Here is a 26,055-nt window from a genome sequence, read left to right as displayed (position 1 = left end):
TACTTCTTTTGTTATTGTGTTGAATCATGACGTGGAGTCCCTAACCAAAATAACAGGTCAAGCCAGCCAAAATCTTAGCTTTAGAAGAACCAAAATAGAAGAAATAAAGGTGCAATTTAATAGGATTTGGAACATCCAGGGACCATAAATATATACATTGAAGAAGTCTCCAAATTGTAAAATATATTCCTATGTGCCCAGTCTAATCACTTAAAATGTTTAGTAGAAAACCTCCCAAAGAAGATCCAGGGCAAACAAAGCTTAAATTTAAAGCAATCATTCAAGTTGTCTGAAAATGCTACCTGTGGGCTCACGTTGAAGCCTCACGAAATGAGCCGGTTTGTCCTGAAAGCTGTGCTGAATATGACACGTGCATGAAAGGCACTCCCTCCTGCAGCTCTGGGCCACCAAGGGACTCAGCAGGGTTGGAAGCTGCTATGTTTCCCCATCACACACCAAAAGCCTTCTGAAAAACCTCCAAGACTTGTTGTTATTTTCACTCTTGAAGGAGAAATAAGCTAGTTTCTGATTTAATCTGAACCTCCTAGAGCAGCTGAGCTTCTCCTATGGCCAAGGGAAGCCCAGGGAAGCACCAAACCTTCCAGAATCTGGCCCTGCCTTCTGCCCCAGCTTCATCTCCTTGGAAATCTCAATCAAATTTCAACTCCTTTGGGATTTCCACTGTCACGGTATTATTTTCAAAAAACTAAAGTTATTTCAAAGGCTCATTCAACTCTTTAATGCAGAAGACAGCATGGTGGTAAAGCCAGCCCAAAGGAGAATTAGACAACAGGGCATTATGAGAATGCAGGCACTGGAGAAAGTGTGTAGAGCAAGTTGTTCAGTTAGTGTCCTAACAGGCAATAAAATCATAACCTTGTGGTTTATCTTTTCTACCAAACAAAAATCATTTGCTTCTTTGCTATGCAAAAGTCCACAAGTTAACATAAAAGCTGGCAGATTGGCCAGGTGCGGTGGCTTATGCCTGTGATCCCAGCACTTCGGGAGGCCAAGGCAGGTGGATCACCTGAGGTCAGGAGTCCGAAACCAGCCTGGCCAACATGGTGAAACCCCGTCTTTACTAAAAAAAAATAAATAAATAAAAAAATACAGGCCAGGCGCAGTGGCTCACACCTGTAATCCCAGCACTTGGGAGGCCAAGGCAGGTGGATCACAAGGTCAGGAGTTTGAGACCAGCCTGGCCAAGATGGAGAAACCCGCTCTCTACTAAAAATACAAAAATCAGCCAGGCATGGTGGCAGGCACCTATAACACCACCTACTCGGGAGGCTGAGGCAAGAGAATCACTTGAACCTGCTGAACCTGGGAGGCGGAGGTTGCAGTGAGCCGAAATCTCACCACTGCACTCCAGCCTGGGTGACAGAGCGAGATCCATCCTCCCCTCAAAAAAGAAGCTGGCAGATTCCAAGCCTTTAATCAGTAGTGGACAGCAAGCCCAACAAGGGCACATTTTCCTGGACTGTTAATAATCCTTGGGGAGGCCCAAAAGGACTTGTCTCCTTCCATTTGCCTTGTTTCTAAATTTTGGCTCATTTTTTCTACACACCACACATGGGCCATGAAATGCTCTGGTTGAATGCATGTATTCTGGCTTTATATTGCCTGTGTTGAAATCTCAGTGCTCCACTCACCAGCTAGGTGATCTCAAGACTTCAGTGTTCATGTCTGTAAAATGGGGAAAAGAATATGACCTAGTGTCAAGGATTGTGGTGAGTAATAATGGAGATAATCCTCAGGAGAAGTTTAGCAAAGTACCTGACACATACTAAGAGTTTGACAAGTGGGTGCTGTTTTTGCTGCTGCTATTGTTGATGTTGTCTGTTTTCTTCCCTGGAATGTTTTTATTTTTTTCCCCCTTGCCCAATTCTCATGCCCTTTGAATGGCTAATTCATGATGCTTCTTCAAGCCTCAGCATAGGTGCCTCCAGGTCTGACAAACCTTCCCTGACACTCATACTGAGAACCACACCAAGGTCAAGTTGAATGCCATATCATCTGTGCCTCCCTGGCTCCCTATAAGCTTATTGATCATTGATTCCTACATTTAATACAGTGTCTGTGCTCCACCTGTGTCCCACAGTGGACCAGAGGATCGCATAGTCCCCGTGGCCAGATCTTATTCAACTTTACCTAGCACTGAGGTGGGCAAACAGTAAGTAATTGCTAAATATTAGCCAAAGCGTATTGAACAACTGTTTCCTGCACAAACGTGTTTGGTTCATGAAAAGGTCCACTCAAGAGTGTATGAACTGTAATATTCATTAGAGTTAAGGGGCAGTGATTTTCCTTCAGTTTCTATAATAGATCCAGAAGCAGCAAACCATCCTAAGAAAGTTCGCCAGATGGAGCAACCTAGAACAACTTGGCAGCCCTCCAGCCTCCTTTGTTCATTAATAGCGGCCCAGCCCTTGGTTCGTTGCCCAGCGTATTGAAGATGATGATTCTTGAGTTAAAGATTCAGCCTATATGCCATTGTACTTGCACTGCCAAAGTGTGTATTTATTCAGAGAAGAAGGAATATGCATGCATATGTGTCTTCCTTCACTCAGAAGTTCTGTGAGAGTTTCAGGATAAGCTACTCAATGGAAAATTGGAGAGTGCATCAGCCTATGCAGTACTTTAATTATTTTGTATCTGTTAGTTTTGCATTGTGGCCAGAGTATTGGTTTCACTAGGGCAGCAACCATTTGCTGTTTAGATTTTGTCTCACTCAATAAGTATTGGGCATCTCAATTCCCAAAACCTTGGGATGTATGGAATGAAAATAAGAGAAGCAAAAGCCAGGAGCCTTGCTGTTAAGCAACTTATAATCTTATTTGAATGTCAGGAACCTTGCACGATGCTGGGTGCTTAGTAGATACTCAATAGACATATCTGGACTTCACTTAGCTAATTATTTTCTCTCCAGAGCTGAGATTTTAGGAAATACAGAGGTTTAATGACAGGTTTCAAAGTGCTGTGTCTTGAGAAGTTTAACTCAATTTATCTTCTCTGAATGCTTCATACAGATTATGCTCCCAACCACCTCATGCCACAGTCAGACCCTCTTAAAAATAGAGTAATGATAATAACACGTTTTATCTTCTTCCCAGTGATAGTATCATTCACACCTCCATTGACGCCCAGCGGGAGGTTTGGCTGTGAGGCATCAGACGCCCAGGGAGTCAGGTGCGATTATTGTAATGACCTCACACTCGGAAAAGAAAACCTCCCATACGTGAAGTGATTTCTATTAAGATACTCATCTTATATCAAATATTCAAGCTCCTCCTTATAAATGGGAGACAATGAAAGGAGACTCTTATAGGGGCAGAGTTTATGTGGCAAAGAATGAAAGGGCACAGATATTTTATGATCAGTTTTGAGATGAAAGTGTGGTGCCTGCCTTGTTCACTGGCGCTTTCCATTTCCGGAAGTCTAATTAGATTGTTGGTGTCATGGTGGCGAGATAATTTAGTGGCAACTGAAAGCAACTGTGTTAATGAGAAGGGGGCACTGTGCATTGGGTTTTCTGTAATTAATGGAGAGTTTTTGAAAAACTTCTTGGTTCCAATAAAGTTGGCATAGTGAGCCCAGCTGCAGGAGTAGGGGGTGGCAGGGCAAAATCTTTCCCATTCATTGCTGCGGAAATGGTCTCAGGCAATGCAGAAGAACTATGTAATGACTGTCATTAAGAATGATCTTAAGTGGTCGAGGCAGGCTGTAGTCAGTCTAAGACAGCAGAGAGACAGAGAAGAGGCATGGAGAGAAAGGAGGCAGGGACAGAGAATAGAGTAAGGATTGTGAGACAGGTGTGACAAAGACAGAGAAAGAGAGAGAGAGATTACTCACCTGTCTGCTCTCTCCATTCTCTCCCTGGGAGACACTGGAGTCATCCCAACTTATCCTCCCAAGGAGTCTCCTCCTGCTGCTTCAATTGGAACAGACTAGACAAACCTGGATTACAATAAACTACAAGGGACTTTTGCCAAACACTTCATGTTGCAGATGAGAAAATTGAGACCAGAGGGTTACAAATATTGCCTGACTGAGAACTCGGAAACTTGGACTCTTTCTGGCCACCACATTGAGGCAGAGTGAAACTGGATTTGAAATTCAGGGGTCAAGGTTTTTGCAGTGTCCTCGTTGTAGTACTGCCATACTTTTTAATCCATCCCCTTAGGTAAGTCACAAAGTCTCACTGAGACTTCTGAGTTCTAGTTTTCTCATCAATGAAATGAGAAAAGTAATTTCTGCCTTCTTGGCAGGAGCAAGAAAGAAATGAAATAGCAGATGAAAACACCAATCACATATTTAAAACTTAACATGTATTTTATGAAACCCTCTCATGTCAGAACTGAAGTTATCTCATGTCAGGATTTAATCATGTGAAGTCACAATTTAGCTATGTGATGACTTAGATCATAATATCCATTAACTATCCTTTAGAAAATGATATGTATCCTCACTCCCCTTCCAAATACTCTTATCTCAGGACACAGTCCAAGCCCCCTACCCTTGAGGGCATTCGTGGCTATATCAAGCTCATCTTATTCAAACATCTGTAAGACTTTGTTAAAAATTGTCAACCTTTTTTTTTTAAGAACTTGCCACACTGCACTCAATTCTATGAATGACATCTACAAATAGAAGATTTGCCTCTGCCGCAGAGGAGCTTTAACACTACATGGGAAGGCCTGCCTCCAAAACATGAGATGAGTAAATAGTATTTTTAAATGAATAAATCGAATAACAATCTGAGATACTAACAGAACTATTATTCAGCATTTGGTTGGTCATGAATTTTCAACTAAATGGTACTAAGAGATTTCTCTTTTGGGAAGAGAAGAGTTAAGATGGACTTCTAAAGATAAACTGAATTAGGTAAGCAGACAGAAGCTAGGAGATAGGAATACAGCATTTATATGGAAATAATGGCAGATGAGTCTGGAAGGGAAATTTGAGATCAGAAGATGGAGTACCCGAAAGTCTAGAATAAGGCAGGGTGACTATTCTGACCGACAATGATAGCAAAATGACAGCCATGGCCCAATTGCTGTCTACGCTTGTGTTTTGGTTGGCCTACAGAAGGTTATAAATTTTAAAAAATTAATTAGCAGTTTATGAACATCAGAAGATTTACATAATAATAAAGATTTCTGGCTTTATGAAACTGTCATCTTTGGGCTCAGATTTCTAACTGGCAACAATTGACTGGAATAGGATAAATTTTCCCCATTAAATGTGCCATAGTCTCTTGTGTTTACCATGCCCTGCCTCCTACCTTTCTTCATAACCCTGACCAGCTTCTCTCAGTACCTTGAATATCTGGCTCCCTACAGGGAGCCATTGAAGGCACTGAACTGGAGCAGAATCAAAACAATGTGCAGGAACAGTTAGTCTAGCAGCAATGATGTGTCATCTGCAGTAATATCTTCCGTTATTTAATTATGGAATTTAGGGGGTTGGAAAAGGCCTTTGAGATGGTGAAATTCAGAGAAATTTGGCACTCCAATACAGACAAGAGTATAAAATTAATGAGGAAACCCAGGTTTTATCAGTCTTTTTCTAGCTCCCTGTCTTCTTTGCTTTCTTAAGGAAATATAGCATGAAACTAGCTTTGAAATGAGGCAGCCGTTGCTTTAATTATTGCATTCACAACTTCTGAGATGTGTGCTCTTAGGAAAAAAATACTTGGTTTTCATCTCTGTACTGTAGAGAAACTAAGGGACACTAATCAAGGTCCTCAAGTGGTTGTAATCACAATTAAATGAGGAAATACGTGAAATACTGCAACATACACTGTAGGTTTTCAAAAAATGTTAGTTCCTTCCCCTTTGCCTTCATTTGAGGGGAAAAGCAATGTATTCTACTTACCGTGTATGGTGTAAGGTATGATACAAAGCATAGCTGTTAACAAAAATAGTCCTTGAGTTTGTGAATGGTTGAAAGCTACCTCCTCACCCCCACAATTAGTGAAGAGTAAAAGTCCTTTTCCTCCTCTTTCCCCTATCCAGGACACCTAAAGTTTAAGATCTGTTGTTTTAATGTCCATTGGAACTAACTCTGTTAGTTTATTTTATGGAATCAGCTTTTGAAAGGGACATAAGGAAAAACCTCACTTTCCCTCTCTCTTGGAGTGTCTGACCTATTGAAGAACACTCTTCCCCAGGAATTATGTTTTCCTTGATACCTCTTTAAACTAAAAGAGACCAGATAGTCTTCATGAGACAATCAGGAAATGTGAGTTAGTGCTATCAATGGATAGTTTCAAAAGACAGAGAGAAGGAACTGATCGAAGTAATGGAAACTTTTCAGTGGTCCCAGCAATGTGTGTGAACACTGTGTGTGGCCAGGATCCAGGGCTAGCCAGCAACAGAAAAATGACAGGACTCAGAACAAAAGAGAATATGCCTAACACTACCTATAAATTCAGCAGGGATCCATATCAGCCTCCAAGCAGTCTTCCTGGAGTGCCTGGGGATAGTTTTGTTACTCAAAAATTCTCCTCCAGGGGATCTTCTTGTTCTCCAATGCCTGAAGATATTTTGAGAGGACATTTTTTATTTTGAAATCTAGTTTTGTTAGTGCCTACATAGTCACAATCCTGGTCTTTGTCTTATACAAGTTGCCAGAGTTAAGTGATTTGGGCTTTACATATGGAAAGTTCATTTTGTTGTGTAATTAATGGGAAGCAGACTCTGGGAAGCTGATGATCCAGGCTCTTATTTATATGAGAGCATATGTCTGTGTTTTGTTTATGACTCACTCTCCTACTCCACGCATTGTAACTTGGATTTGTTTACACTAACTTTTCCTAGAATCCAAGCCACATGGTGTATGAGCCAATAATTTATGGTCTCTAAAAGGGAAAGATGATGAATGAGCTTTTTCTTCTTAAATTGTCAAATCTTAAATTGAGGAGGGAGTGTTTGCCGTCTTGAGTCTGTTCAAGCTTATACTTGAAAAAAAGAAAAAGTTAAAGCAATTTTTTTTTCAAAAAACTCCTAGTATAGCACTCAGAATGTGAATGTATATATATTTGCCAAGAGAGCATATGACCCTTCTCCCATAATAAACCATTATGATTCTGATTCATATGCTTGGCAATGAAAAGACCATTCATGGTGGAGGCTATACATGTGCTGGGGCAAGGGAATATACGGGAAACCTCTGTCTCTGTACCTTTAGTTTAATTTGGCTATGAATCTAAAACTGCTCTAAAAAAGTCTATTTAAAAACAACAAAAAAGACCATTCCTTCCCCCGCTTCTCTCTCTCCCTCTAATGTATAATATGTACATGTGTTCCTTTTCCAGGGGACCCGTCATTTCAGTCAATCTTAACATTCTTAAATATCCTTAATGTCCTTAAATGTTCAAGCTGGTTTTCTTAGTGACTCTTAATAAATTCCAAACTTGCTTTAGTCCATGTTTTTGTCATTGAAACTCCACTTCTCTTATGGAATGAAGTTTAGGTGTTGGTCTATATTTCACAGTACTTGGTTCTGAGAGACTTTTCAGTTAATGGTGCTCTGAACGGAGTAGGGAACAGCTGAAATATGTGAGGACCTAATTTAATTGACAGTGATTTGAATCTCCAAAAACATCCTTTCATGCCTCAAACACAGACTTTACAAAATAGATCGTAAGTGCTGTTCAGGTCAAGTCACATAGATTGATTTCAAGTAAGTCAGCTAGACTCTGCTGCTCACTAGGGGGAAGGCACAACATTCCATGCCCCGTACAGTGCCTGGCACAAACTGGGCCTGAATCAATGTTTATTCCAAGCATTAATAAGAAGGGCTAAGACATGGTCCTTGTCCCTTAGGAAAAATACAATTTAAGAAGAGCGTTAATATAGATTAATCCCATAATCATAATAGAGGACAGACTAAGTGAAGTGCCATCAGAGAGATACAGGCAACATAGAGAGGAGCAAACAGATGAATGCTGAAATGAGAGTCCATGGATGGCTTTTAGGAAGACGACTTAATTGGACTTTTAAAGAATGGGTGGAATATACAAAGATATGAAGTGTTCATAAAAAGCTTTAAGACTGAATTATAAACTGAATTCCAGTGGAAATTTGGGAGCACTGGAACAATGCCTGGTATTGCTCTGTGTTATTTTATTTTTTTTCCCACTAGGGCAGAAGAGTTGCCTCTGGATAAAAGAAAAATGCAAGACTTTTTTCCCTATTCAAAATCAGATGTAATATCCGCTCTGACACTTACAGAAATAATAGAGTTGGGCACATACACCTGTAGGCTATGCAAAATTATTGTTTCTGTGGTTCATCCATCATCTACTAACCAGACAGACATGAGAAAGTCGAAAGCAATTGGCGTAAATTGCTTGTTGTTTTTAGGGAGAATACAAAGATAGTTAATTTTGTAAATTGACATCTTTTTCTTTAAAAACTTCAATAAAGAAAAAATGATAGCATGGCTTTTAGTCACTTGAATCCAGCCCAGAGGTAGTTAAAAGGACAGGCATTAACTTTTAGAGTATTCGAGCCCCTTAAAAATTCCTAAAAATCTGAGAACTCTGAGAAAACAAAATTAAGTTTCAAAATTTTCACAACAGACTAGAATATTAATTCACAAAGTTAATAAAATTAAACTTTGCAGATTTAAATACAAGGCTTGCATTTAAGCTTAACACCCAATTCCACATAGCCTTGGCCAGTGTTGGTAGCTATTTATATGAAAGTGTTTAAGGGAGTTAATTGAGCTTCTATTTAACATGAGCCAACAGTAGAATGTTGTTGGGGGAAAAAAATGCAGTTTTTAAAAAATGTAGCTTTTTTTAATATAAATGTGGTGCCTTGATCACAGAAAATAATCAAACCAATTTTTCTGTACTAATCGCTTCATATCTAGAAAATCAGTTCAATTCTAGGCACTAAAATCTCAGATCAACTTTAGCAGATGATATAAACTCCAGAGAATGATCAAAATGAAACATTTGTTTTGATCTAGAATTCATCTGATAGGAAACACAGATGAAGGATTTGAGGATGTCTTACCTAGAGCACAGAAATCTTGGACGTATATGACTTTTATAGAATTATATTTATTGAGAAGCGAGGGTCCTTTCAAAAAATTGAGGAATTTGTCTGGAGACACAGAACTGAGGGGTGATAAGCTAAGATAAGAACCTCATTCTTCTAATGTCCTGGTCAATATGTTTTCCATCAGATTGCCAAGTATGCTAGCTAATACATAAACAAATGCAGTTACTATTAAGACCAGGAAAAAAACAAAACAGAGATACTTACCGTTATATGTAATTCTTGAAGTTCTAGCATGGTCAACAGGACTTATTTTATCTGAGTCTAAATATTTAAAATATGGAAATTTTCCTATGTTCATGTTTGTTATATGGTTCTTTGTTCTTCCCTGTATTTTGTTTTCAAAGTTTTAAAGAGACAAAGAAAATGTCTCACAATCAGGTAGGAACATGCATGCACAATAGTTGGGGTATTATATAAGAGATGGTATTTATGGTTAAGGATAAAGTGATACCACATTTGAGAGGAAAGAAAAAAGAAATATAAAGAGCCCTTTGAGAGGGTGCAACCACCCCCACTGTGTGACCAACTGGCATGCTGTGAGACTCAACAGATGTAGCTTCAAACTTTTTGGCGTTAACTACATTTCTATCCAGCCTTCCATGTTGTCTCATCAGTGTGTTGGGACTTGATCCATATTACAACAAACAAAAGCCAAAGTTGAATGAAACAGAGGACGGCTAAATGCCCTCGTATTTCTCAGTTTACCAATGCTGCCATTCCCAATTCACTCCTTACCAAAAGCCTAGGAAGCTACTATTTTTTTTTTTTTTTTTGAGATGGAGTCTCGCTCTGTTGCCCAGGCTGGAGTACAGTGGCACAATCTTGGCTCACTGCACCCTCCGCCTCCTGGGTTCAAGTGATTTATCCCCTCAGCCTCCCGAGTAGCTGGGATTGCAGGCATGCACCACCACACCCAGCTACTTTTTGTATTTTTAGTAGAGACGGGGTTTCACCATGTTGGCCAGACTGGTCTCAAACTCCTGACCTCGTAATCCACCCGCCTCAGCCTCCCAAAGTGCTGGGATTACAGGCGTGAGCCACCGCGCCCGGCTGACTATTTATAAGTGGCTTACAAATAAATAGCACCTCCAGAAAATCCCCCAGACTTAAAAGACTCCTCTGTTCATCCATGGTGGGCAACCCCTTGTGATGAATATTCATGGTGCACCTTACAGGGAGCTATAATCTCATCTTTTGCTGGTTCTCTTATTTCTGAGGTCTCTCTTTTGCCCAGTTTTTTCAGGACTGCCAAAATCTGGCTTGCCCTCCTTAGAAGTCCCTTGAGCAACCTAGCAATGTTTTTACTCAGGTTAGATTATCTCTGGAATGAGTCACCACTGTCATTATCTGTCCAAAGTCCCAGGTGGCTTGTCTAACCTGTGGGCCCATGAAATAACTGGAGTTATTTCCTTGTGGTCAGAGAAGCCAATAGACCAGGACCTGTATATTGCCTAATCAAATAAAGAATGTCAGCATTAAATCCCATTCAAGGAGCTCTCCACGTATAGGGCACCCCCCACTGCCGTGGAATTGCATGCAACTCAGTTAAAGGTGTTCTGGGGAATATAAAGATGAATGCTCTCCAGGATTTGGGCTCCAGGAGTTTACAGTCTGAAAAAATCTAGCAGGAAATATTAATCAAACATCTACTATGACACAGGAACTGTGTCCTTTGTTTTGAAGCGTATGAAAAAGGACAACACATGCTGTCTTCAAGAAGCTTTAATGCTTCGTAGGCCATAGAAAGTTAAGATCTTTGAGGATTAAATACCAAGTGAGTGAATAAACTCTTGAGGAGTTTTTTAAAAAAGAAAGGACAACTTTAAAGCAGTGGGCTCTAGATTTTTGATCATACAGTGATATTAGTAACATAACTTTGAATAGTCACACCATTTAAATACATACTAAAAATATGTGCCATCTTTTTCTTAAATACAAACTTTAACAGGATGAGATAAACTTGAAATATATTATATTCTTAAAATAATTTTAAATTTCATTTTACCAATTATTAATGAAACAAAAATATTTTTGTTGCTATCAAAATGTTATACTGATTTAAGTATTTTTAATAGTGTTTTAAGGAGGGCCAAGCAATTGAGTTTGTATACTTGTTTTTGAAAATCTTGTTTTTTTTTAAGCACTTGTGATAAGTAATTTAAAGTTATCATTCTTAATTCAGTTTGTTTCAATACTTGTTGTTAGTAGATGTTGTAGGATAAAGAATATTTCACATACACATAGATTCAAAAGAATAAAGTACATGTTGACTGTGCTTAAATCAGTACTATTTTTTTCCAATCTCATCTATCAGTTAAACAAGATTTTTGTTGAAACTTGGCAAACCATCCTCTTTATTAACAATTAGATGGTCCATTTTTTTTAGTCCAACTCTTCATTCAAAAGTAGTTCTGTTTACAAGATATTCAAATTTGCAGATTAAAGGGATTTTATAGGTTATGTTATTTTCAGCAACAAAATTGCCAAATGGTGGAAACATTTGCAATAAATTTCCCAAACTGCTGCTCTTTCTATAGCATGAGTTTCTTTCAAAAGCAGTTACTTTCTGGCCCAGTTTACTGTAAAGGGACATTTAAGTGTTTTGTTTTTTAACATCTGCAGGGTAACATTACTGACAGCCCCTTGACAGCCTAGAAGAGTTAAGAAAATTTGGAACCCTTGTCTTTTTGTACAAGAAAATTGCCAAATTCATCTTTGAAAATGGCAACTTATGTATACAGTTTGGTGTGAAATAACCAACAGAACAATGTGTGGTATATAAAATATTGTATAGGTCTTCTTCATCTCATTACAAAGTATTTTGAATTTTTTTTCTGTTGAAAAGTCTTGCTTTTCTAAAATTACCATGTGGGCTGGCCTGCTGCGAATTTAAAATATGGGACACTGACAGCACCCTGAAAGCCACTAACCAGTGAGATCCCCCGTCAACCCCTTGAATGCACATGGCCTCTCCTCCTTCCAGGAATATCATGCCCAAGTGTGACAGGTGACCTGTCATCTGATGGGCAGCGCAAGTAAGGGCATGGCTGGAGTTCCATTTATTAAGCATTAGAATTATTTAGGTAAAATATAAATAATGTAAATACAAATTATTAATGTGTTCTTTCTGCAGCCCAGTAAATTGTCTGGCCTCCTCTGGAGGGAATGTGCACCCCACTTGGGAAGCTGCTGGTTTAATTTAGAGAGGCAGAGAGGAGGTGAACAGTGTGGGCAAGGTGGCAGGGGCAGGAGAGCATTAGGCCAATTTCTAAATCCAACACCCTTCCTAAGAAGATTAGAGAGCTGCCCTGGGGCACTAACTGTTTGGTGGCCTAGCCCACTTCAGAGCTCACACACATAAACATGCTCACACCTACATACCCCACTGCTTCACCTCTCCATCAGCCAGTCTACCCACCTCTCCTCCTACCTTGTCCCAAGAAAAAATGTGAAATAGGAACAGAACACAGACCAGAGTCCTTCAAGCCACTGCAACTGAGATAAAAAGTTCTTTCACAATAAACCCTTAAGAATAAGTTGTTATTTGAATAGTCAAGCAGTTACTATGCTTTAAACAAGCTAGTCATGTTTTCAAAGAAACCCCAAAGTATGTTAAGATGATATTAAGAACAGAATGAAAACACCATCATATTATGACAAATCCCCCACATCTGCTAACTCTTAATTCTAAATTACTGCTTTAAACTTAGCAGTCCTCTAGCACTTGTGTTGATAACAAGCAGCAACTCAGATGCCCCCTACCTTGCAGAGGCCTCACCAGCAGAGGCAACTTGCCATCTTTTTCTAAAGAGCTTTTAAGGCCAGGACCATAGAAGGTTAATTTAAATTCTAAGGGTGGAAGAAGAAAGTTTGCATGCCAAGGTAGGTTGCCTCATTCTCCCCATTAAAAATAAAAAGCAGCATTAGGAAAATAAGAGACCATTACCAAGGCAAGCAGAAGTACAAAGTAAAATAAATAAATAAAATGCAGAATTTACATTGGAGAACATGAGACAATTGAATGCCATTGAGCTTGTATTTGCTGACCACATAGTATGCACCAGATCAGGTACTGCTGTATCACTGGGCCTGTGCTGGGAACTCTGGAAGTAGAGAAAAAAAGATGTGGCCTTTGCCTTCAGAGAATCTTCTAACATGTATCAGCACACAGAGCAATTCATACTGCAACTCTCCGCCTTGATTGAAGCACAAGATATTCCAGCTCTATCTGTCCTTAAATGCACCCCAACTCCAGGCAGTTCAGCCTTCCTCATCTTTCCACCTCCCCTTAGGAACATTCAAACAGCAAGAAAAACTCTAAGGAATCTAGAAGTAAATTTGCCTCCCTCCACAATCCACCCAAAGCTTTCTTGTAAAATAGGATGTGTCTTGTACATGGGCAAAGTACAGTCTACAAACATGAGTATCTATTTCTTGGGAATATTCTATATAACTAAGCCTTGTTAGCCTTTGGCTGAGGGGGCCTACTATATGTACAAATTCTGCATCCAAAAAACAGTGCTAAGTCCATTCTCTAGTTACCATAAACGACTTGACAAAATCAACAGAATGCTGATGAGCCAATCTTCTGATAATGGGAGTGAAAAGATAGAATGCCTAGATCTGGACCAAAACCAGCTCAACCATTTGCATGGCAATTTCAAATATAGATAGGGTCTGAAAGAAAATTTGTATTGCTGAGTTATGAAGAAATGAATTTTCATTTTGCCTGGGCCACTCAATAATTATTCTTTAAAACTAAGAAAGAGCAGGCAAGATATAGGACAATTATAGGAAGGAGAGCAAATATGGAATCAATCTTGCAGCAAGAGCCCAGAAATGACTGTCCAATAATGAAACAATTTGAAGAGAGAAAAATCTGTAAACATTTAGAGGGACAGTGAAATCATAAGCAATAAGGGGAAAGATTTGTGAATATCAAACCCTGCCAAGTCTGAAGTTCTCCCCCCACACTAAGATTTTAGAATTATTCGATTAAATAAATGTTTTAGAAAGCCACCCCACATTTGGGGGTGCAATTAATAATGAGTATAGAAAAGAATTACGGCAAACTAAATATAGAAGGGAACTTCCAAGAGCATCTGGTTCAGCCATCCAATGTAACAGATGAAGAAACAGAGATGGAGGGGTTAAGGGGTTTATCTCAGTTCACCTTGTTTTCCAGCTTCTTCTACACAGAATCATTTCTACTCTACCATACTCTGCTATTATTCACACAGAGGAATAACAAATCTGAACTGAAAGTTTGGATAACAAGCATAAAGGAAAAATAAATAGAATTCAGATGTTTGGTAGATGTGAAAAACCCTAAAGATTATAATGTGCAAAAGAAAGAGGGATACTAAGTCATAATGCCTGATGCCATCAATGGAGATTGGCTCATGGCATATATTTATTTATGCAGTTGGTGAAAGCATAAAACAAAGAGAACTCATTCATGTTTCTGTGCCATTAAAACAGGCGGGCAGCTACAAGCTAAGCCTTCTAGGGGGATGGTGGATGCATGACCTTCACTGAGAACATCTCCTCTTATTCTTCAAAAAATATTTAGGTGAAATACAGCCCCAAGAGGGTGAAAATTAGAGCACTGTCCAGCCCTAAGATTTTAAGATGTTTTATTGCCACTTATTTATAATTTTTAACATTGTGTTATCGAAAATGTCAGACATATACCAAAGTAGACAGAATAGCATTAATAAACCTCATGTACCCATCAATATCAACTTCAGCTTCAACAACATCAACTTACAGTCAATCTTGTTTCATCAATACTTCCACTTACCTCCTCCCTTCCTTAGTATTTTAAAGTGAATCCCAGATGATAGTATGTGATTTCATCTATTAATATTTTAGTATGCATTTCTAAAAGATAGGTACTCAAAAAGCATAATCACAATGCAAATATCACACCTATGGAAATTAACAGTAGTTACATAATATCATGAAATGCCCATTGTCCAAATTTCCATTTATTTCATGATCTCTTTTAACAGTTTGTTCTAATTGTCATCCAAATAAGGTCCTTTATCTCTTTAGTCTCTTTTGATGCACAGTTTCATCTTCCCCCTGCCCTGCGATTTATTTGTTGAAGACACCAGGTTGTTTGCCTAGAGTCTCCCACAGTCCACAATTTACTGAATGAATCCCTGTGTGTCTTCTGTCCTCTGTAGTTCAAGGTAGTTAGTTCTAGATCTGTGCTGCCCCATAGGGTAGCCACTAGCCACACTATAGCTATTTAAATGAAAATTAGGTGATATTAAAAATTCAGTTAGTCACACCAGCCACATTTCAAGTGCTCAGTAGCCACAAGTGGCTAGTGGCTACCTATGGGGCAGCACACACATAGAGAACATTTTCACCATCTCAGAAAACTCTCTTGGACAGCCCTACTCTAGTGGCTTAATAAAACTCTATGAGGTTGCCCTGGGGGGAAGTAGATGTTGAGTAGTAGGTGAGTCATCCACCAAATGTTTGACTCACAGTTGATCTCCTACACAGCAGTCACTTTAAACCTCCACAACTGGACTCTGAAGATAAAAGTTCAAGAAGTATGTGTGTTTTTAAAGTTATGTAAATAGTATACTTAAACATGTTTTTGTGATTTCCTTTTTTACTCAACTCTTTAAATGAGATTCAACCATGTTGATATATTTATATGTCGTTTATTCATTTTAATCGATGTATAATATTGCATTATTTTATGTATCACAGTTGATTAATTAGATCGTTTTCAGTTTTCTGTATCATACACTGAGCTTCAAGGAACATCCTTATATGACTTTTGCCTCCTGTTATATATGAGTAAAGCAGGCAAGCTTGACATGAAATTGCTGGGACATTGAATGTGTACATCTTCAACTCTAACAGTTATTGCCCAATCACTCTCCAAAATGATTATAACAATTTACACTCCCACCAACAGTATATGAGTGTTCCTAGTTTCTTACATCATTACCAATACTAGGTAGATTCAGATTTTTAATTTTTACCAACATGAGCTCATATATATGCAACAGAAGGATTAAAACAAGCATAGAAAGGAAAGGGAAAGGAATGGAGAAGGGAGCCATGACTTAGCTCAATCTATAATGTTTTCTTATTTAAAAAATGACGAAAAGTTAACATTTGCTAAATGTGAATGGTGGGCACAAAAGAGTTGGTTATGTCATTTTTTAGGATTGTTTGGTAGATTTACGCTATCAGAATTAATTTTTATTTCATAATCCTTTTTAATGCAAAGACTTAATAAATTATTCAGCACATGTTTTTGAATATGAAATTATCTGCTAGGTTTCTGTTTATTTTGGTTTGGAGATTTTGTTTTTGGAGTTTGTTTACTTATTTATTTTGGCATTTCACTTTAAAAAGACAACACATAGAGCGACAATCCATTGGTTATATCTTCCCCAAATGACCTGCAGCTCATGGAGTATTTCCATCAAGCTTAACTCGGTCAAATACAGTATTGCCAACTAATTGATTTACTTTATACTTCTATGCTATATTACATGTCAGCAAGGTGATTTACTTTATTCTTTCATGCTATTTTATATAATATATCACATAGCATTTGCTTCCTCTATGGCTGATATAAACTAAAGAGAGGGCAAACTGTAAATGAAACCTTTGCTTAGAATAGTGTCAAGTTTTGCGGAATATTACTACTGACTAGTTGCCATTGACTCCTAAACTATGTGGACAAGGCAAATTATCTGTCACTGACATGAAGGTGGGCTAAGTTTTAGTATCACTATATTTGCAATGATCACTTTAAAAATCCAAACTAGAACTCTTCTAGGGAATACGACTACAAGGCCTGATTAGACTGATTTGTCAGTCCAGAAACAATTCTTAAATCTCTTTTATATACAAGGCACCCTGCTAGGCCCTTTGAGGGACATAAAGACAGACAGGCATTGGTTCTTGCCTCTGATAACTTACAACCAGGCAACCTTTTTCTTTTACAAAACTAACTACAAAAATTTTATTTTTATAGTCAGAAGCTCACTCTGGCTTTGTTCTATTTTGATCTTTATAACTTATTTTAAAGATCATTCAGTAGTTATTCATTGCTCGGTCAGTCTTACTGACCTTTGGCCAAAAGCAGTAACATTTTGACCTGGCCCGTGGGACTCAGCTCTTTCCACTCCATGAAGCTGGGGGTGTAAATAACTTCAAATAAAACCCTCCTGGCAATCTGTGCTGGGCACAGCATGAGAGAGAAATGGGACAAAGCAGAGGAAAGAATCAAGTGGGAGTACCCAAGAATAAGTGAGAATGGTATCCATGTTTTAAGCATCTTTTTTCCTCCTCTCTCAAGATATTTGTTCTGCTTCTCTATTAGTAGGTACAAAAAAAAATAATGGGAGGAAACAACAAACCAAAATGATAAAATGCAACACACTTCCCTCTATGTGTAGGTCTTCCACGTGGGCTCCTTTCGGGTTGAACATGCAGCGTAAATCATAGCGGCAAAGAACTCAGTGAAGACACGCTTCTTATGTTTATAAACAGCCAGGGGGAGTGGCCACCTTGAAGGTGGAGCCATGGAGTCTGTGTGAGTGTATGTGCCCGTTTGTGTGTGTGTGTGTGTGCATGTGCACACAGGTATCACACATGTGCCTGCTCATGAACAACACAAGGAGAAAAAATGATCTGCAGGAGGAATGGTTGGCTATATCTTGAAGCCATTCACGGTTTATGGTGTCTGAACTTCAAAACTAAGCAGTTCTGAAGGCCATTTAGTGGCGGCAGTGCAGGACTTCCTGAGACAAGAAGTTCGGCTCATAAAATAGAGGTGCAGCTGGCCAACAGGACATGAAAAGAGCTCTTTGCAAATGCAAGGCTACTAGGGGTAGTGTAAATGATTCAGAAACACCTGGCTGATACTTCCCTTGAGGTTCCCAGGGGATGAACTGGTTATGAAGGACCTGGTTAACTGAATGCCATCAGGGAACTTGACTAGTCCAGAACACTGGGGGAAAAGCACAGCGAGATGATGCCATGATAACTAGAGTGCTCCAGGAAATAAGCCTCCCTGTGTCAGTGGAGAAGGGTTAGGAATAAAATGGTTCAGTTACATATTCTTATTCTTGATCAGGCCAAGGAATCTCTTCTATGAGATTGATAGTACATCTGCTTGATATGGAGGCCCACGTGCCTTTTTATTCATCTAACACCTACAAAAAGAGAAAGTCTAATCCTGTGCTAAATTGAATCAAATCAAATGTCAAAAAGGTGAATAAAAAATTACCTATATAATAAGAGAAATAATGGGAAGATTTATATTGTGATTCTGCCATTGAGTCTCACGGCTCTAAGCCAGTTTACCTCCACAGTATGAGCCTCAGTTTCCACATCTTTACAACGGAAACAACAATATTTCACATAATTGTTGGGAGGACTGAAATAATGTAAACAGGAGTACTTTGCATGCACAATGAATATTTGAGAAATGTTTGTTTTTGTCTTAATAAAGAAAAAGGAATAATGCATCTTGGGCATGGAGACATACCCGTAGCATTAATTCTCCATAATCTTTATAGCCAAGTAGAATGCTAGCTGTCAGTGAAGAGGCTGGGTTGAAGGCACCTTGCATCCTGTGCTCAATTTCTTGTCTCTTCCCCTCCTGCAGTCGGCTCCTCCCTGAAGAAGAGATTCAAGCGGCGGGAGATCGAAGCCATCCAGTGCGAAGTGCGGAAGATGTGCAACTACACCAAGATCCTGTCCACCAAGAAGAACCTGGACCACGTGAACAAGATCCTGAAGGCCAAGCGGCTGCAGAGACAATCAAAAACAGGCAACAACTTCGTGAAGAAGAGGCGCGGGCGTCCCAGGAAGCAGCCCACCCAGTTCGATGAGGACTCCAGAGACCAAATGCCGGTGCTGGAAAAATGCATCGACCTGCCCAGCAAAAGGGGCCAGAAGCCCAGCCTGAGCCCGCTGGTGCTGGAGCCTGCCGCAAGCCAAGACACCATCATGGCCACCATCGAGGCGGTCATTCACATGGCCCGGGAGGCGCCGCCCCTGCCCCCGCCACCGCCGCCGCCCCTGCCGCCACCGCCGCCACCACCCCTACCCCCGCCACCCCCTCTACCCAAGACCCCCGAGGCGGAAAGAGGAAACACAAACCGCAGGCCCCCGCTCAGCCCCCGCAGCAGCCGCCCCCGCAGCAGCCCCTTCCCCAGGAAGAGGAGGTGAAAGCCAAAAGGCAGAGGAAGTCCCGAGGGAGTGAGAGCGAGGTCCTTCCCTAGGGCGGGTCTGGGCGTCTGCACCTGGGGCCTAGGGAACTGACACGTGGGAAGCGCAGTGAGCCGGAGCGGGGGCGGCATCCCCCGCTGCAGGGACACCCACGCCCTTCTCTCCAGAAGCGGGGCAGGCAGAATCCGGCCAGACGACGGGGCTGAGCCATCAGGAGCTCTTGGGAAAGCAAAGCAGGGAGACACCTTCAGAAGAAGCTTGTCTGAGCTTCACCGCAGCTCCCACCACGCGGCGCTTCAGTACGGCTGGATCCTCCGCAGGCGAGCGGAAGGCCCCCAGGAGGAGCAGGCTGGTGGCGCTCTCCTGACCTCCCGCTGCCAAGGTGCGCCCTCGACTCCCGATTTCATTTGCTGGCCAGGAAAATCGAAAGGGAAACACCCTCAATTAGGAAACATTCCAAGGGGAGAAAAGCTGCAAATTGCTCAACTGGTATTGCTGTAACCCGTTCCATTTAATTGGTTTTTATTTCTTTTGATTTTCAAGCTCTGCTAAGCTTTGGGGTACCAACGTCATCTTCAGGTGACCTGAATCTTTCCCTTAACCGTACAGTTTCTCAGATGGAATTGTGTGATCAGAAGGTGGAATTCTAGTGATAGGCGACCTTAGACCCGCATTCATGTTCTGTGTGCCTCTTCTATTGCACATACACTGATTTTTAGCATTGTCTATTCCTATTTTTCCTTTGCCCATTGTACTTCCATATATCTTTTCATTAACTTACTTGCTGCCTTTTTTTTTTCTTGGTACACATTTAAATAATGTAACCCTTAACCTGTGCTGTAAAGTTCACCCTTGGCATGCTGTTCCAAGAACCTGGCTTTGAATCCCAATCGTTGTGAAACATACTCAGTATTGATAAAACCTTTTTAATAAGTGACGCAGAGCAGCCAAGGATATGTTGACCCAGATGTCAACCAGGCTATTTTTATACTTAAAACATGTCAGCAGAGCATAGGCAGAATAAAATGGTTTTAATACCCCACAGCAAATAGAATAACTGACAAGCCACCAAAAACTGAAACCCCAGACCCACCAGAAAGACAAGTGTCTAGCAATGCCTTGGTACCTGATCTTTTTCATTCAAATAATTGTCATAGGTTGTTCAAAAAAAAAAAAAAAAAAGAAAACAGAAACACAATAGAAGTCCATTATCCCTTGATAATTATTTCTTAAAAGCAAATGGGAGTAAGTGTTCTTATCTGGAAAAATAAATAAATAAAATGCTCAAAGGGTATCACCACTTCAATTATATCAAGCCACCTTGGACAAAGTATCCAAATTGTGGTTGCCTTAATAAACTAAAACATTATTGTACATAATGTAATTATAAATCTATCAGTCTGCATGGATGCAAACTGTGTGTGACAAATCGTCTTTTAAATGGTCAATTTCAGCTGTACATTTCTCATCCAAGTTGTACTCTAGCCATTGGTTTAGCGTGGACAGATATTCCATCTCTATTATCCATTTCCACAGCCCGAATAAAATATGTTAAGCAGGCTCAGAATGAATATGAAGAATTCCATTTCCATAGATGTTTTCTAAAAGTCAGATTGTGGAAATTTCAAATAAGTATTTTCAATTTCCTCCCTCACTCCCCCTTACCTTCCCCAAGACATCAAACACCTGGCATGGTAGATTATAGAAAGAGACACTGAGAGAGAGAATTAAATTTTCTAATGTGAATTAGAATATCTGGTTTACCTCCAAATTAAGTTTCTTTACAGGAAGTTGGGACCAGCTGGAAATTGTATTATCATTTCAGAACACAATATTACTTCCTTAGAGAGAGATGGATTTTTGTTGGCAACATAAAAGAATAAGTGATGGGGTATCTATGTGAGTAAATTTTTAAATTCCAAGTTAATAGGCTTGCAAACATTACTGCTGCATTATGGCACCAAGAGTTGGTTGAAATTACCCACATAGTCATACTCTTGTGCTCTGTCACCATGGACTTCACATCATTTGCTGCCCACTAGTTCAATCGCATTTAATCCTAGCAATATGTAAGTTTAAAGGACTGCATTCCCCTCTACTTTAAAGCTTATATCCTAGATACTCAGTTTGTGACCTTGGTTGACCTTTGGCATTTCACACAAGTTGAACAGCAAAATCAAAGCAGCCATTTTTAATTCGTCATTCCCAAGCCCTGTCTGAGTGGTTCCAAAGTCACCTGAGAGGAAGGTTTAAATTAGCCCCTCTCACCCCACCATTGCTATAAAACAGCAACCATTTTCATTCCAATTCAGCCATAAAGAGGTTTCTCTTCTTACTGGGTTTTGAAATCTTTTCTTTTTTTCTTTTGTTTGCCCTTCTTCCTTCCTGTGTTGTACTATCTCTCCAACCACGTCTATAAGCAGACTCAATCTTCTTGCAGAGGAAGATGAGCTGGCACTCTGCAAACTTCTTTAATAAGGACCCAAAGTTTAATTGACATTAACCTCTAGTAGGTGAGAAATTCCAAAAAAGCTTTGGGGTACATTAGAATTTCCAAAGCTCTGAAAGATATTTCAGGAGATTTAACAGCAGAGTTGCAACTTACACGTGAATTCTGGTCTATAGTGGTCATGTGAGTTAAATTCAAATCCTCTACTTGTATGACCCTAGGAATAGACTGGAATACTGCAGAGGACCAAAGCTGAGGCATGCTAAACAGCCACTTGGAGGTGGAAGCAAGTTCAGTCACCTACTCAGCTTCCTCTCTCCACCACCAAGTTCCTCCCTCAGTATCACAGTATTTTTTTCTTCTGCTTTTCATTAACCTAACTCATCTCATCAGTACAACCATTTCCTTATTCTCTAACTACCCCCAATTCCTTTAGCCTCTCCCCACCTGTCCAAACTCGCTCAGCCATGGGCCAATGCAGCTTACAGACGGTTGCAGAGCTAGGAAGAAAACCCAGCTCTCCCGACCCTGATCGTGGAGGTCTCTGGCCCCCCAACACTGCCTTCTGGGGCTGCATTTTTTTTTTTTTGAGAAGAGGTCTTTTGGGATACATGGTGCTCCACATACAGCTTCACAAAATATTTCATTATAAGAGAAACCCCTTGATTTTTATTTCTTTTTCTTTTGTTTTCTGGATTACCTGACTTCAGTAAGCAGATGCAGACCCACTTGTAAGGAGTCTGGTTAGTGATGAGAAAAGGATGAAATCTAGATACAAAAGCCTCCTTGAAGGTGATGATGGATCTTTAATCCACTTGACTAAGTGTCTGGAGGAGCTACTTGCTCTTCCACCCCTCATCTCAAATGAGAGGAGCAGAAGTTTAACTTCCTCAAATAGCCCAGCTCTGGCTAAAACCCAAAGAAGAAAGGTCAAAGGAAAGGAAAGCATGTCAGGGGCTGGTTTGTGACTTGGCAGGACCAAGAATCAGCAGCCACTGACAGCCCAGAGAAGGTGACTAAGGGCTGGCAGAAGATTAGCATGTTAATTTGGCTGCTGTCCGGAGTAGGAGGCCATGTTCAGTGGCAGTCAGAATTTGTGTTCTGCACATTGCTGGGTCTATAAATATGATAAGCAAGTGGTGACAGAATTATAGTATAAGGTGATGTACTACATGCAGATCATAAAGGATTTGGTTTTAAGACTTAAGTAGAAAATCCCTCTCCTAGCTTATTATCCAACAATATTCAGATAATGAGCTTTTGGAGAATATTTTTTTCCTATCACTAGAAAGATTTACCTGGGAACTGTCTAAAGTCTATACACATATTTCCAAAGCCTTTAAATACCAACTGCAGCATGGAGAGAGAGGGGTGGCAGAAGCTGAAATGCCTCAAAAGCCATTTAAGTGTTACGTTGCAGGATTTTCAGTCCTTCTCGTTATGTAAAAGTAGATAAATATAGACGTTATTCTCAACACTACCCTATAGTATCACAGTGGTCCAAATGCCAGAGCTTACAGATAATGTCATCACAGTGCCTAGAAACTCGAACTGTAATATACCGTAGCATTTTCTTGGTGTTTCTTAAAGTTTCTTTCCACAATACAAGGTCCTTTCTGCCTCTTGTTTCTTGGAGAGTTCACCCCACTGATGAGTCTTCCTTCCCTGTTGGACTCAGTCATTTGGGGAACAGTCTTAGAAGCACATATCAACCAAGGAAGAAACTTCCTGGATATCTATTGCCCACTTGCCCAGGTCTAATAAACACTAAAGGGGGGAAATTGAAAGGAGCTGCCAACTGGTCAACGTGGAAGGGCAGTTCCACCCTAGATTGGTGTCTTTCTTTTTCTTCCTTTTTTAAAAAAAAATCTATTTCTTAAATAATAATAAATGCACATGATGTGTTAAATATGTACATATATATTTCAAAAGAAAAAAATGGGGCACAAGATTGTCTTACAAGTCGTGCTGGCTAATTTTTAGTTTGTATTCATAAGTGGTTTTTAAAAGCCTTTTTTAAAGTGTAATTTGCATGTTCTACTTTGATTGTATGTAAACATATTTTAGAACAAAAAATGTATTTGTATTTTATTGAATATAGAGGCAAGAAAATTGTACATTGTTTGAAATGTTCTTTTTGTAACAGTTTTTATTCATAAAGCATTTTTGTACATTTAAAATGAACATGGACTTGCTGTTATTTGAGGCGTAGATACATCTAGCATGCTTACTGTCATGCTCCTCCATGGTCTTAGATGTTGGGTTTTAAACATTTTTTTCTAAAAGAAAGCTCAGTCTTTTTCGCTACCAGATCAGGTTAGCACAGTATAGAGCACTTAACTATTAAAAAAAAAAAGTTAATCCTATTCATATGTTATTCATTGTGTGAAATTAAAGACATTCAATTCAGTCTAACATGAGTTGTGAATTCTTTTGTTTTATTTTCCATCTGGTTTACATCACTAAGGAGTTTAATAGCATTTGAGGGTCTTTGCTCACACCAACTGGATACAGAATCATTGAGAAATTTTAACAAGCGTCTCTCTTTTGTATGATACTGGGAAGTACATTCTGAGTAAGAGTTGAGTCTGATTTACTGGTTTACTGTTCACAGAGTATTGCACTAACTGGCCACCAAGCCAGGGCTGATTCATAGAACCAGTTAGGCCTCTGCTGAAAGCAATCAAAGGGTACTGTAGGATGTTGAAGACCCACCCTGTCCTAAATTTTTAGAAGAGCATTACAGATAGGGATTAAGCTTTCTTACTAAATATCCCATGATGTCAGACATCTGAAGGAAGGATCCCTGGCTGCACTTAAGGTTTTACTGGAGTGACAGGAGGGGCTACTTAATAAATGACAGACAGTTACTGATTACCTACCCAGTGCCTATGCTGAGCGTCCTTGCTCTAAAGGGACTTACTAGGCCTCCATTTGAAAAATGAAACTAGCAATTTGAAGCTGAATATGGCCAGCTGTGAAAGAGTGATGGGGTCTCGAAAGAAAGGTGGAGACTTTACTGCTTTCCTGCCTGTTTTTTCTACCCATTCTGTTCCAGTTTTTAGTTTGTATTTATAAGTGAGTTTTAAAAGCCTGTTTTAAGCACTTTGCATATTATACTTTCATTGTATGTGAACATACAGGCATTTATATATTTTCTGCCTTCTTTCTTTGTCTTACCTTTGGACGTGTGTCTTCCAAAAGCCAACAAGATAGTCAGGAAATGTTATGAGCTGCTCCTCATTCCTAGCCATCAATATGACCCAGCATAACATCCGCTGTGACTTTTGGTATTTGCAGCACCTGCAGTAGAATTATAGACGTCAATGGAAGTCTTCAGGAGTAGAGTATTAGGGAGCCGTTGCAGAAGGAGTGAAGCACTCCCACCTCAGCTTGTCTCCTGAGACTCAAGAGAATTTGGTCAGCAACCTCTAGTAGAATAGGACTTGCCTTCTTTCTCCTCTCCTCCTCCCACTATCTTGCACTGAACTAGGACAATTTAAAGCATTCTGTAGTCATCATTCTAACTTGGGCTTATTAATTCCATTGATATTTCTGAAATGGGCAATGACTTCCGAGAGTGGCCCTAATCTCTTCCTACCAGCTTCTCATGCAGGGACAAAGCTGTTGCCTAGGAATGGATTGGCTCAACTCTAAAGTTTTTAATCAGTCCATAGCGGAGCAATGTGCTGACAAAGATTCTCAGGAAAGTTGGATGTATCCACACATATGGCTGGTGCAAATCTCAGTCTACAAATTGATGGGTGGGAGGAATATGTACTTTTTAATTTTTCTCCAGCTCAATTTTTATTAATTTGTAAGGCTCCATTCCACCAACATATAGCAGAATCTTACTTGCAGAGCGAGGGAATCGTTTTTCTAATCCGAAGGGGAAGGAAGGAGGGATCCTGGAAAGCCTGGCTCCAACTTTCTTCCAAATTGTTTCTCTGTGCCCAATTCCTTTCTATTTCCCAAGTTTCTAGATATTTGAAGCCAGAAAGAAAGTATTTTTCATGTTTTCCCTGCTTTCTGCTGTCAGAAACATGCCCTGAGGGGATAAGCACAAACAACCTCGCTGCCTGTACTGGGGAGAGGCAACTACTAGAATAGTGAGGATGCTGGAAATCAGTTGCCATGTGGAAAAATTTAACCTGTCACACATGCAATAGGGAGTGAGGACAATGGGATGCGCAGGGCTAAAGGATTTGCCCACAGTCATAAAAAGACTCTTTGCAGGTCAGATGAAATAATGAATGGCTATGAAAGGGAGTGGGTAGGTGCAAAACAGTGGTGTGTGCATTTCCGTTC

General features: G+C 39.9%; 1 protein-coding gene across 1 annotated transcript in view; it reads left to right on the top strand.

Annotated features, from left to right (window-relative positions):
• Positions 1-24,162, top strand: part of SETBP1 (SET binding protein 1) — a 388,368-nt gene extending 364,206 nt beyond the window's left edge. The window contains 2 exon segments of the mRNA XM_003267525.4: positions 18,733-19,197; positions 19,200-24,162. Coding sequence (XP_003267573.2) covers positions 18,733-19,197; positions 19,200-19,351 — 617 coding nt within the window. The 3' untranslated portion in view covers positions 19,352-24,162.
• The last annotated feature ends 1,893 nt before the right edge of the window (positions 24,163-26,055 follow it).

This window comes from Nomascus leucogenys, chromosome 4 (genome assembly GCF_006542625.1).
Source record: "Nomascus leucogenys isolate Asia chromosome 4, Asia_NLE_v1, whole genome shotgun sequence".
NCBI lineage: Eukaryota > Metazoa > Chordata > Mammalia > Primates > Hylobatidae > Nomascus > Nomascus leucogenys.
This window is presented reverse-complemented; position numbering and strand designations above follow the sequence as displayed.